This window comes from Tasmannia lanceolata, unplaced genomic scaffold (genome assembly GCF_043159265.1).
Source record: "Tasmannia lanceolata isolate RefF3 unplaced genomic scaffold, GAP_Taslan_0.1 ptg000006l, whole genome shotgun sequence".
In the NCBI taxonomy this organism is placed as follows: domain Eukaryota; kingdom Viridiplantae; phylum Streptophyta; class Magnoliopsida; order Canellales; family Winteraceae; genus Tasmannia; species Tasmannia lanceolata.
In genome coordinates, this window is record NW_027518683.1 from 17,935,349 (window position 1) to 17,947,620 (window position 12,272).

Here is a 12,272-nt window from a genome sequence, read left to right on the forward strand (position 1 = left end):
CTTTTTCCATGGAATATTAGCTTACCACGTTTTGAGAGTGGTGGAGAGAGTGGGAGAGGGAGATGATTGAGATGGAATGAGATAGGAGATAGTGTGGCCTGGCGTGGTTGGAAAATAAGGAAAATAAAATCTCTATTTTGAGTGTAATTTTTTCTTTTCCCTGATTTTTTTCCTCTACCTCTCACCCTCCCCTCATCCATGGCCTGTTGATCCTCTCCCTCTCCCACCACTTGATAGAAAAACTTTCATTGTTGCCAGGCATAGCCATGCAAGAATTTGGTCTGTAATTTTTTCGAGTGAGCCTGAATCCGTCTAAATATAAGGTACATATCAAGCCCCTTAAGAGCCCAATTGCCACCCCTATTTTAAACAGCTACTAATACCCAATTAAGCATGTTAAGTGGGGATTTATAGTACATTAGAGTTCTAAGAAATCTAATGTTCAGGTATGTTAAGGGGTGACTGTTTCAGAAAATTGAAACTACGCCCATGTTTGACAGCCATGAAATCTTTTTTCCACTAAGTATTGGCTTATCCAGTGGTGGGAGAGGGGCAACAAGGGTGGGAGACGAATGATAGATGGAAGGGCGTCCTTGCATAAAGAGCTGGACGAGTGTCCTTGCATTAGAAGTGTATTTTTTGTAAGCATTTAAAATCAGCTGGGAAAGTATATTTGGTTGCACTTAATTACGGTATCCAATCAAGGGCCCTTATCTTGTTCTTTATGCAAGGGTGTCCTTGCATTAGAAGTGATTGCTTGTGACTTGGGCATAGGCAGGTTGTTTGGTTGACCCTGACATGGATGTGCCCTCCTCATATCATTCTTGTTAGGGGTGCAAGTTTGGCCCTGTCAGCCCTGAGCCCGAACAGGGTCAGGGCTGGATTTTCCAACCCTGAGGGCGAGTCGGGGTTCATTTTTTGACCCTAACTCGGGTCGAGTCGGGTTCTGGGTTAATGCCTCGGGTACCCTGAGTCGGTCCGACCCTAAGTTTTCTATTATAGAATTGAACCATCTGTGCATGTTTCTTTTGCTAATGTTTTCTATTATCTTTGATTGATGTTTCTTTAGATTATTATTATTAATTGTCTCTGTTGCCTGTCATGTTGTTGAATTCATATTGTCTTATTTTGTTCCCTTTCTCTGTTTATTGATCATTTTGTTCTATATGATAAGTGGTTGCTTTATTTTTGGCACTCTTAACAGGTATTTGCACTAGGGTCAATTAGGGCCGGTCCTGCCCAATCAAGGCCAATCAGGGCGGGCCAGGGCCAGTACTGAGCCGTGTAGGGCGGGCAATGGGTTGAGGTTTTTCGGCCCTGACTCAGGGTCAGGGCCGAGATAATGGGATCTAGGGTTGGGCTAGGGTTTTGAAAAACCCGACCCTGTTGCAGCCCTAATTCTTGTTGTTTTAGAATCTTTTTTCGTAGCAATCACACCTCAGGTGCTATGTGATCAGGTCCGTTGATTTGGTGAGTCACCACATGTCCATCACATTACCGTTGGTTCCACCTTGATTAGATCATATTAACCAGTTGATTACCATGTGACCAATCACTGATTTTTTAAGGGCTATGCTTATGGATAGGATGTCAATTTGGCATCTACTACTACCATACTACCATATGGGTCACCTCATGATGGCCCACCAGATCAACAATCTTGAATCCTAACAATAGAGGGTTAGGATGATAGCAACGTCTTTTTAGAAGGTCCCATCTTACAAAAAGGCCTTGGGTCAAGGCTCAGAAATATCAAGTCATTTGGACCATCCGATCATCGGTCAACCATCTTAGATTCAAATCAAAGTGACTGTCAGGAAAGAGCCTAACAGGAGAATTTCAAAAGGCAAAAGGGTCTCAAACGCAAGTCTAAATTCGTCTTTTCCTGACAATTTGAATTTGAGGGGCTAAAAAGCCTAAAAATTCGGAACTGAACAAATTCTAAGTAGTTTTGGAGTACGCGCATCCGATTATTAAATTGAAAGTGTAAAGGGTATTTTGGTCATTGTCCCTATAGATGTTTCTCTCTGCCGTTCAAACCTCATCGCCAGCTGTGTTAAAAATTTGAAATTCAAAATGACTTATCTCTAGACCGTTAGCTTATATCCGTTTGAGATCAAAACTCATCTCAACCGTCCACTCCCCACCAAATCTTAAACAAATAAATCCAGCTCACTTTCCAAAAAAGTAGCCGTTAGGTTTTCCTTTACAAGTACCCCACATTTCCTCCTCCTCCTCCTCATTTCCTCACTCTCTGAGTCCTCTCTCTCTCTGGTTTTCCTTTTTCTCTCTTTTTACATTCTTTCTCATTTTCACTCCCTCTTTTTCTTCCAAAACTCAAGTGAAAATGCGTGAGATTCTTCACATCCAAGGAGGCCAATGTGGCAACCAAATCGGAGCCAAGTTCTGGGAAGTGGTCTGTGCCGAACACGGCATAGATGCAACTGGGAGATATCAAGGAGATTCAGAGCTTCAGCTTGAAAGGATAAATGTGTACTACAACGAGGCAAGTTGTGGGAGATTTGTTCCTCGAGCCGTTCTCATGGATCTCGAGCCTGGTACCATGGACAGCGTTAGATCTGGTCAGTATGGACAGATCTTCCGACCCGATAACTTTGTTTTTGGTCAGTCGGGCGCCGGTAATAACTGGGCTAAAGGCCATTACACCGAAGGCGCAGAGTTGATTGATTCTGTACTTGATGTCGTCCGAAAAGAGGCTGAAAACTGTGACTGCTTGCAGGGTATGTCACTCTCTAGTTGGTGTTTTTTTTTCCTGCTGTCTTTTCGTTTTTAGGGTCTTATAGTTTTGGGTTTCTTTATTTGATTTGCAGGTTTTCAAGTTTGTCATTCATTGGGAGGAGGAACTGGGTCTGGCATGGGGACGCTTTTGATATCAAAGATCAGGGAAGAATACCCAGATAGAATGATGCTTACCTTCTCTGTTTTCCCCTCTCCTAAGGTCTCTGATACAGTCGTGGAGCCTTACAATGCAACCCTATCTGTGCATCAGCTGGTCGAGAATGCAGATGAATGCATGGTCCTAGACAACGAAGCTCTCTACGACATTTGCTTTAGAACTCTGAAACTTACCACACCCAGCTGTAAATCCTCTGAACCTTCTCTCCTAGTATTTTTTTTTCTGATGATTTTGGGTTTCTTTCTATACTGATCTATTTTATCTCTTGTATAATTACAGTTGGGGATCTTAACCATCTGATTTCTGCAACAATGTCTGGAGTTACTTGCTGCCTGAGGTTCCCAGGACAGCTAAACTCCGACCTTCGAAAGCTCGCAGTCAATCTCATCCCCTTCCCTCGTCTCCACTTTTTCATGGTGGGTTTTGCTCCTCTAACATCTAGAGGTTCTCAGCAATACAGAGCACTAACAGTACCAGAACTCACCCAACAAATGTGGGATTCCAAGAACATGATGTGTGCCGCGGACCCACGACACGGTCGTTACCTAACAGCCTCAGCCATGTTCCGTGGTAAAATGAGCACGAAAGAAGTTGACGAGCAAATGATCAATGTGCAGAACAAAAACTCTTCCTACTTTGTGGAATGGATTCCCAACAATGTGAAGTCCACTGTCTGTGATATCCCTCCGACGGGTTTAAAGATGGCGTCGACGTTTATTGGGAATTCAACGTCGATACAGGAGATGTTCCGAAGGGTGAGCGAGCAATTCACTGCTATGTTTAGGAGAAAGGCTTTCTTGCATTGGTATACTGGGGAAGGGATGGACGAGATGGAATTTACTGAGGCGGAGAGTAACATGAATGATCTTGTTTCGGAGTATCAGCAGTACCAAGATGCGACTGCTGATGAGGAAGGGGATTATGAGGAGGAGGAGGAGGAGGAAGACATGAGGGAGATGTGATGAATTATAAGACTGGTGTACGCTGCAACTTCCGGTTGCCAGCTTCTGTGATAGAGAAAACTTACTGTCCTCTGCATTTTTTTTTTCTGGTGGTTTTAGCAATTAGTAGTAGTTCTTGTAATGGTAGCTGTAGTTCTTGAACTATTTAATAGGATATCTTCTTCGTAGCAGGAATTTGGCAAGTCATCAAGACTCTCTCTCTCTCTAAATAAGTGAACATCAGATGCGTGTCGCATCAATTGGATGTTTTTTTTTATTACATGATTTGAATTTTGAAGTGGCATGGTTAGAACACACTATGTCATCAAACCAAGACCCGAGCCTCTACGTCTGGACCCTATGCAATCATCCCTAGAATTCAGGTTTACGCATTAGCTGACTATATTTTCCAGTTATCACTCAGTTGTAGTACTGAATCATGCAAAATTGCAGAAGTGTGTCATGCAAATTTTAAGTCTATTCTTCACCTGAAATCTTGAACACCACACTATGTTGTCATCAAAAGTTTAATTCTAAACGAGTCCAGTAATCCATTTTAAACGAGTCCAGTATAATCATGCAAAATTGCAGAAGTGTGTCATGCAAATTTTAAGTCTATTCTTCACCTGAAATCTTGAACACCACACTATGTTGTCATCAAAAGTTTAATTCTAAACGAGTCCAGTAATCCATTTTAAACGAGTCCAGTATAATCAAAAGTATAATTTTAAACGAGGAGACCTAGCTTTCCTCTCAGTTTTACATATGAGATTTGAAAAATACTGATGATGCCCAAACCTCACAAACACTAGTCAATAAAATAGAAACTCTGAAAAGGAAAACCCTGCCCCCAAACACTAGTCAATAAAATAGAAACTCTGAAGAGGGAAAATGCTTGCCCAAAACCTCACAAACACACTAGTCATATGAGATTTTGAAAGATGTAGATGCCAACTTGTCTTGAGTAGACATGCACATAGATATGGAAAAATCTACTGTGGTTGGGACAGACGGTTTTCTTCAAACTCTCTTTCTCCACCGAGCCCAAAAAAAGGTCAAAAGGAGGGAGGGGGGGGGGGGGGGGGGGGGGGGGGGGGAAGGATAGGCTGATAAGAAAAGAGTCACAAACCGTGAATGAACTAGGTCACAAACCCTGTTTTTTGCTTGTGACTAACGGGGGAGACCTAAAGGTTTACGAGCTTCACCCGCCAAGGTGAAAAGGAAAAGAGAAAGGGGATTTGAAAGAAACCTTTAGGTATCATGTTACTCACGGGGGGGGGGGGAGGATAGGCTGATAAGAAAAGAGTCACAAACCGTGAATGAACTAGGTCACAAACCCTGTTTTTTGCTTGTGAGTAACGGGGGGAGACCTAAAGGTTTACGAGCTTCACCCGCCAAGGTGAAAAGGAAAAGAGAAAGGGGATTTGAAAGAAACCTTTAGGTATCATGTTACTCACGGGGGGGGGGGGGGGAGGATAGGCTGATAAGAAAAGAGTCACAAACCGTGAATGAACTAGGTCACAAACCCTGTTTTTTGCTTGTGAGTAACGGGGGGAGACCTAAAGGTTTACGAGCTTCACCCGCCAAGGTGAAAAGGAAAAGAGAAAGGGGATTTGAAAGAAACCTTTAGGTCTCATGTTACTCACGACCAAAAAAAAAAAAAAACAGGGATTAGAAACAGGGTTTGTGAATCAGTGTGGGAGACCCTATAGATTTGAAATAAACCTTTAGGTCTCATGTTAATCATCATAGAAAAATAGTGATTAGAAATATATTCCTGTTTTTTAGTCCAATAATCAGTTTTGCACTCTCAATCGTTTGGAGTCTCTCCCCCTAAGGCCCCGTTTGGATGCAGATAGTTAACTTGTAGATTGGCGGTATAAGTAGTCATTAGGGAGGAGACTAGTGATAAGTAGTGTTTGGTTGCCAATCTTGTAAGAGTAATGGAAGGGGGTGTCATTCCCAATATATATATATATATATATATATATATATATATATATATATATATATATATATATATATATAGAGAGAGAGAGAGAGAGAGAGAGAGAGAGAGAGAGAGAGAGCAAAATTTTACTTCAAGATTTTTTTCTTTTTTTGTGGAGGATGGCATGGAAGGTATAAGTACGGAACATGGGTGCCATGTCACCAAACAAGCATTAATTATCTTTGAATCTTGTCTAGTAAACACTAAGGATTGTGGTACTAAATTGACTACCAAACAACATAAAAGTTGCCAAAAAAGCATTTTTCTACTTGGGACATCCTTGAGGATGCCAAGCATGTGGCAACCAAACAGGCCCTTAAGGGGTTAAGGGGAAAAGAGTCGCAAACCATGAATAAATTGGATGGGGCAACGATCTTTGAAGGAAGATACGAAGAGGTGATTGCTGTTCACACCTCAAAGGAGGATACAACGAGGTGATTGCTGTTCATGCTTTCTCCAAACCTCCAGGAAAAGCATGAAAATAAAGGCTCGAATGGTACGATCCCTCTGTCACCTACTGCTTTTCCCAATTTCACCAGGTCACCATGAGTGGAACACCCTCAAAGAATCCCAACCTCTATCATTGCTAGACAATAGTTGACCAAAAGTTTCACCCACCAAGGTGGAAAAGGAAAGGAGAAAGGGGATATCCGTGCCCAAGGCCCTAGAGATTTGAAAGAAATCCTTAGGGCCCCTGTTAATCATCACGGAAAAACAGGGATTGGACAAATATTCCTTCATCCAACTTCTCCACTGTTCCCCAAAATCCATCTTCCCAAGCAATGAGTCCACAAAATGCCACTACAAAGCATTCTCCACGTCAAATTTGCCCACTACACCAGAATTTCTTTACCTGTTCCGTTATTCCAACCATTCATTGGCAATGAGCACACAATCAAGAATCTATCTACCTTCAACAAAGGTGAAACAATCAAACCTGTCCCCTTGGGTGATTTCCTAAGTTTTGTCTTTGATTTTATAGATACTATTAACAAGATCAGAAGTCTTTCACCTCCTTAGCCCCATCTATCTTAGCAAGGAGAAGTAGTTTTTAGACATTTATTGAGCTTATCCCTACAATGAGACTAACCCATCACCATTATGTCATCCTTAATGAGATCCCACAAATCCTAAAAGAAAGCCATTGTAAAAACGTTCCGGTCTGGTGCCTTGTTTCTATCCATAGAGAACACCACTCTTCCATCTTCGTTGTCATCACTCTTTTTAAGGCCAATTCGCTCCTAAAAAAAAGTTTCTAAAAGGGAGACCATCTAATTTGGTGCACTATCCACGGTCACTATGATACAACCTTTTATAGAAACTTGTAAATAGCTTCTCTATTCTATTCTCATCCTCAACCAATTGGTTGTTTCCCCAAATTCCACTGATGTCTAGCCAAAGCCATCTTATGAAAAAAGAGGTATTTCTATTTCCTTTGCACCACAAGGCTTTGGACCATTGTCTCAACTTACTTATTCCCAAATAAGCCTTATCCCACGCCACACTCGGCACACAAATTAACAAGACTAGTTAAGAGAGCTTCTTCAATTTGCCTATTTTTCGCCACCTCATCCATGGCCTTTACAACTTGAAGTGGCTTGAAGCCACGCGATATGCCTCCTGAAACAGATTCTGAAAAATGATCCTCCCACTCCCCATCCTGCATAATTCTATAGCTGATAGAGAGAAAGAACCTGTGCACCCTACTTTCTTTCATAACCAAAATATCAATGTCCCAAATGATAATCATTCTTCCTCTTACTTTAATGATGGAAGAAAGATGAAATCGAAATTCCCCCATAGAGCTCGAGACTCCCTCAAATGAAGTCTCCCAGGTGTCTCGAGACTCCCTTAATAGGGAAGTTAGCTTGAGATTCGCAAGCGGATAGGTGAGGTAGAGAATAGGCAGGAGATGGATTCTAGTCTAATAGACTTATTGGAATCGGAAGAGGATGCTGTTGTCCCTCGTGAGGAAATGGACGAGCTCTTGGCAATAGATGTTTTTGGAATTGGTTTTGATGACAATTTGGAAGCAACAAAAAACCTGTTTCGTGCTATGGCTATTAGGACTTCGAAGGAGCACAGAGAACCTGGTAAGGAGAAGGAGAAAAAGGGGGCCGAGGGCAATAACCCTGAAGGCCCCGAGGAAGAAAAAAAAAAGAAGGAAAAAAGAAGAGGAAAAAGAAAAAAGAAGAGAAATAAGGGAAGGATTAGAGAAAAAGCAGTAGGAAAAAGTGAAAAGAGGAATGGAGAGCAGGAAAATGATAAGGGAAGTTAGGAGAAGAGAAATAGGGGTAATATGTTTTTAGTTCAGTAAGTCTAAAGGACTGATTTGAGGTTAGTTTAGGTTGAATTCAATGGTTTGTGGAGAGGCTATGCTAGCCAAAGGTTCAACTTTCAGACTTCAGAATTTGAAGAATGATCTTCCCCAGGATTTGCGGACTAGTAGCCTGCCGATTGTTACATAACCAGAATTCACTTTCTATTGCAGTAGCTTGAGAGATTCGTTCTTTCGCTTTGCTTTGTCCGCTCATTCTAGCTAGGTCCTTCCTGGGGGAGAGGGAGTTTGGAAGTGTTGAGTTCAAAGGGGGCATTATTATCTGTTTCCCCAGTCTCGCAAGATGAAGTTTTTAAGGTTCTAGGTTGTTGGCCAGGAGTGAGTGGTGGCCTAATCACGCTTAGGTGGTACATATTTTGTGGTTGAAAGATGATGTAAAGATTACAGTCTTTTGTGTAGTACATGGATGAATATAAACCAACGTCAATGTTTTGTTTATTTTGGACTGGTGCCAGCATGTCGGTCCAATCCACCTTAATATTTTGTAATGCAGGATATGACTACTGGTCCCGATTGCTATCTTAATATTAATGAAATATGTCAATTTTCAAAACAAAAATTCCCCCATAGAGCTAGCACTGATCAAGCCAGAAAAGATCTCTTCTTTGTCTCTTTGCAGACAAGGAGACACCACCCTTTTTGAAACCCTTAAATTCTTGACTGATTTAACCTTAGAGCTAGTTCCCAAACCCCCATATGTTTCAGTCATGGAAATTAGATCACTAAACCTTTTATGTTCCCTTTCTTGCTGGTTTGAAACAGGGACTTCCTCAGGTTCCACTGCCACTTGAGACCTGCAGTTTTCCAGCTCGATCCACAGGTGAGGCGTTATGGCCACCCTGTCTTCTCCACAATGTGAACTCCGGCATATTCCATGGACTCCGCCTTAATAGAGCTAGGTTCAACGGTTCGACCTTCAATACTTAAACCAAGCAATTCCCAAGCCTCCTGAAAGTTTCCTATCCCCAAGCACAGAGAGGAGGGATCTTGAAGAACCTGATCCAGACTTTCAGAGAAACAAAATGCAGCTCTGGTTTCCACTTCATTAAACCCCAGAAGTCCATTAAAGCTTCCCTTTCGTAGAGTTTCAGAGCTCCTCCACCTCCTCCACAAATCTAAACACTACAAGATGAAAAAAATCCTCCTCCACTCTCTTCATGTCAACCAACCCGTAGATTTCCCGACTTTGTTTCAGTATGTGAATAACCATCTGTCACCTAACCTATTATGCTGTTCTGCAGAATTGGATACTCTCGCCTTAGCTGCAACATCCTCGACTGCAGGAAGAGGAGCTGTGTGCTCTATTGGCACTAGACCACTTGAAGCCTCCAGCGAGGGCAGCATTGAGGAAAGGAGTTAATGCAGAGGAAAGTGGTCGAGCCGTGAAGCCTTATCGGCCAACAGTGAGTATTATAGCATCTGCTACATTTCCAGTCCAGCCTTTTCCTTTCTGAATATCACCACTCGTTCTCAACCTTTGGAGGAGTTTGATTTGAGAGGTTCAAATGGGGGCAACATCTCACACAAAATTTCCTGTAGCTGAAGTTCATCATCATGCAATCACTGCTAGGCAGCAACCCTGCCAAGCCGAAATCGGTCTCTAATACCTGCAAGGTTTCTATCATAATTTAACTTGCTTGCCAATATACATGACGTAACAGAGACTAAAATAATAAGCTGATATAAATTTGATCGAACACGCATGTGACTTCTAAAGAAAAGGTAAGAAACAAGTTAACAAGAACATATAACTGATGCTAACAACTATTTTAACATGATATGAAATAGTTAGCCAAAAGCATACTAGTATGCATCTAAATGGAAACAAGGAAAGCCAACAAGAATCTGTTGAAAAACAGAAGGGACAAAGCCAAACTGTTGGAAACTTTTCCGCACCTTCAATCCAATTGGCCAAATTCCAGCTAATCAGCTCGAATACGACTGATTGGCTGGTCAAACTGTCGATCAGTTGATCGTTCACAAAATAGACTTACTGGATTGACATTTGGTTTGATGGAGAGAAGGCAGGAAGAACTTTGAAACATAAAACGAAGTTGATCTTAAACAAGAAAGGCTTCAAAATCAAATTAGTTTTTGTGAAAGCAATTATGTTGTAAATAATTGATTTAAGATTAAAGACTAAACAATATTAACTACAACATTCAAATCTAGGAAAAATAATTGCTTTAAAAAAAATAGAGAGACACTAGACCTTGCATCTTGCACTAATTCAGCCAAACTAAGAAAATTAAAGCATGCAAACTACAAGGAAACCTAAACTACAAAAACTGAAAATACTGAGAAAAAAAGGAAGGGAATGAGGTTGTGCATTCCTCGAGCCTCTCTTGCTTGGGGGACTTTTAGATCTCAACTGGAACCATTTGATTCTTCTTGGAGTTCTTATGCTCTCTTTCTTGGAGAATGTTCGTCCTTCGAAGTGTATTAAAGCCTCTTTTTTAAAGACTGTAGGGGTTGGGGAAAACATTTAGGAGGCAATGTGGGAAATTTGGGTAGGAATTCATCTAGGAGGCATCTGGGATATTTTTATAAAGAGTTGTGCGAGTTTGAATGGCCAAGAAAAGACTTTAATAACCTCTAGGACAATCCAAATTCGTGTCAGAACCTTGAAATTAAAGCTTGAGATGTTTACTATAATAGCCTCTAGGACAATCCAAATTTGTGTCAGGACCTTGGGACTAAAGTTTGGGATTAAAGCTTGAGACATTTGTCTTTCACTCTTTTTAACGTTTTTAAAGACTTGATTTAAACAAATCAGTTTGGAACCAGATTGGAAAGTTTTCAAACTCAATTTCTGTAGACAAACTGCCAGTGCTGATCGACGCTCGAATTGGCCTGTTTTACAGTGCGATAGACCTATTTTATGGCTGATTTGGCAGGATATTACTACCAATTGGCAGTGTTGGTTTAATCTTGGCTTTATTTAGCGGTTTTCTTGAAAATATATGAAACCAAAGGGAAATTACATCATTTGAAAGGGTTTCAAGGGTACTTCGAAATTATGTATGACTTATGTTTGATATATGGGACAATTAAAAGAACATTTAGTTTGCTCCTCTAGGGATATTTTCGAAATTCACGGAAAAGGGATGATCTTTTAAAGTGTCTTCTTTTCAATAGAAATTTTCAATGGCAATGATTTTTTAAAGTGTTGATCCTTTTGACCGTAACTCCATTCAAGAGATGCACTCAAAACAATACCGATCATCATCAGAATACAAGATCATAGGGGTGGCTAGTGTTACATTAGGCAGGAAGAAAATAAATGTCTACAATATGTGGAAACATTAGGCTCTGTCTGTATGCCACGATCCCGGTAAGCTAAGGGATATCCATAGGTTTTGAGGCTTCCACATCAGCAAATGATTCGTTTGGACGCAAATATGAAAACCCGGGCGGTGGTGTGTCCCGAGGGTGTCGGCTCCCTGCCGGCTGAGGTGGCAGCCCATGCAACTCCCGGAAGAGTTCTCCAAATATTGGAGAATTTGCCTTGGAGACCTCTCTCTCTCTCTCTCTCTCTCTCTCTCTCTCTCTCTCTCTCTCTCTCTCCGCAAAATCGCTGCAAATCAACCCAGCCCCCAGCCAGCATCCTGCCACCCAGACCTCCCCGCCGCCCACTCCCCCGCCTCGTTTTACCCACTCCCACCACCCCTTCCCCTGTTGACCCCGCCCCCTCCACCAACCCAGGAAGAAGACAAAAGGCTTACTGTAGCAAATCATAAAACAAAGGGGAAGGGACACGAGAATGTCATTTTCAAACTTAATTTAACCCTTTTTGTCTTTTAAGTTTTTTTATTCTCTGCATTCCACTTTTACTCATAACCAAACAGAGGAAACCCCGGTTAAGCCCTGGGGATTCCCAATTCCTTTCCCTTCCCTGAACTTTGCCTGTCCCTGGATGGATTTAAACTAGACTTGAACAGACCCTTACAGAGACTCCTCAAACAACCAGTATATCTCCCTCCATGCACTCCAGCCCAGGTACCCAATGATGGGACCAGGGAACCAACCCCCGCAATCCCCATACCATAATTCATGGCAACAACCTCCCTCCATAAGGAGTCAAGC

General features: G+C 41.7%; 1 protein-coding gene across 1 annotated transcript; it reads left to right on the forward strand.

The window, feature by feature from the left end:
- Positions 1-2,183: 2,183 nt before the first annotated feature.
- LOC143879981 (tubulin beta-2 chain-like) lies at positions 2,184-4,061 on the forward strand. Its single transcript, XM_077382721.1, has 3 exons — positions 2,184-2,741; positions 2,832-3,101; positions 3,197-4,061. The coding sequence occupies exons 1-3, from the start codon at positions 2,348-2,350 to the stop codon at positions 3,877-3,879; spliced, it is 1,347 nt and encodes a 448-aa protein (XP_077238836.1). The 5' UTR covers positions 2,184-2,347; the 3' UTR covers positions 3,880-4,061.
- Positions 4,062-12,272: the final 8,211 nt, after the last annotated feature.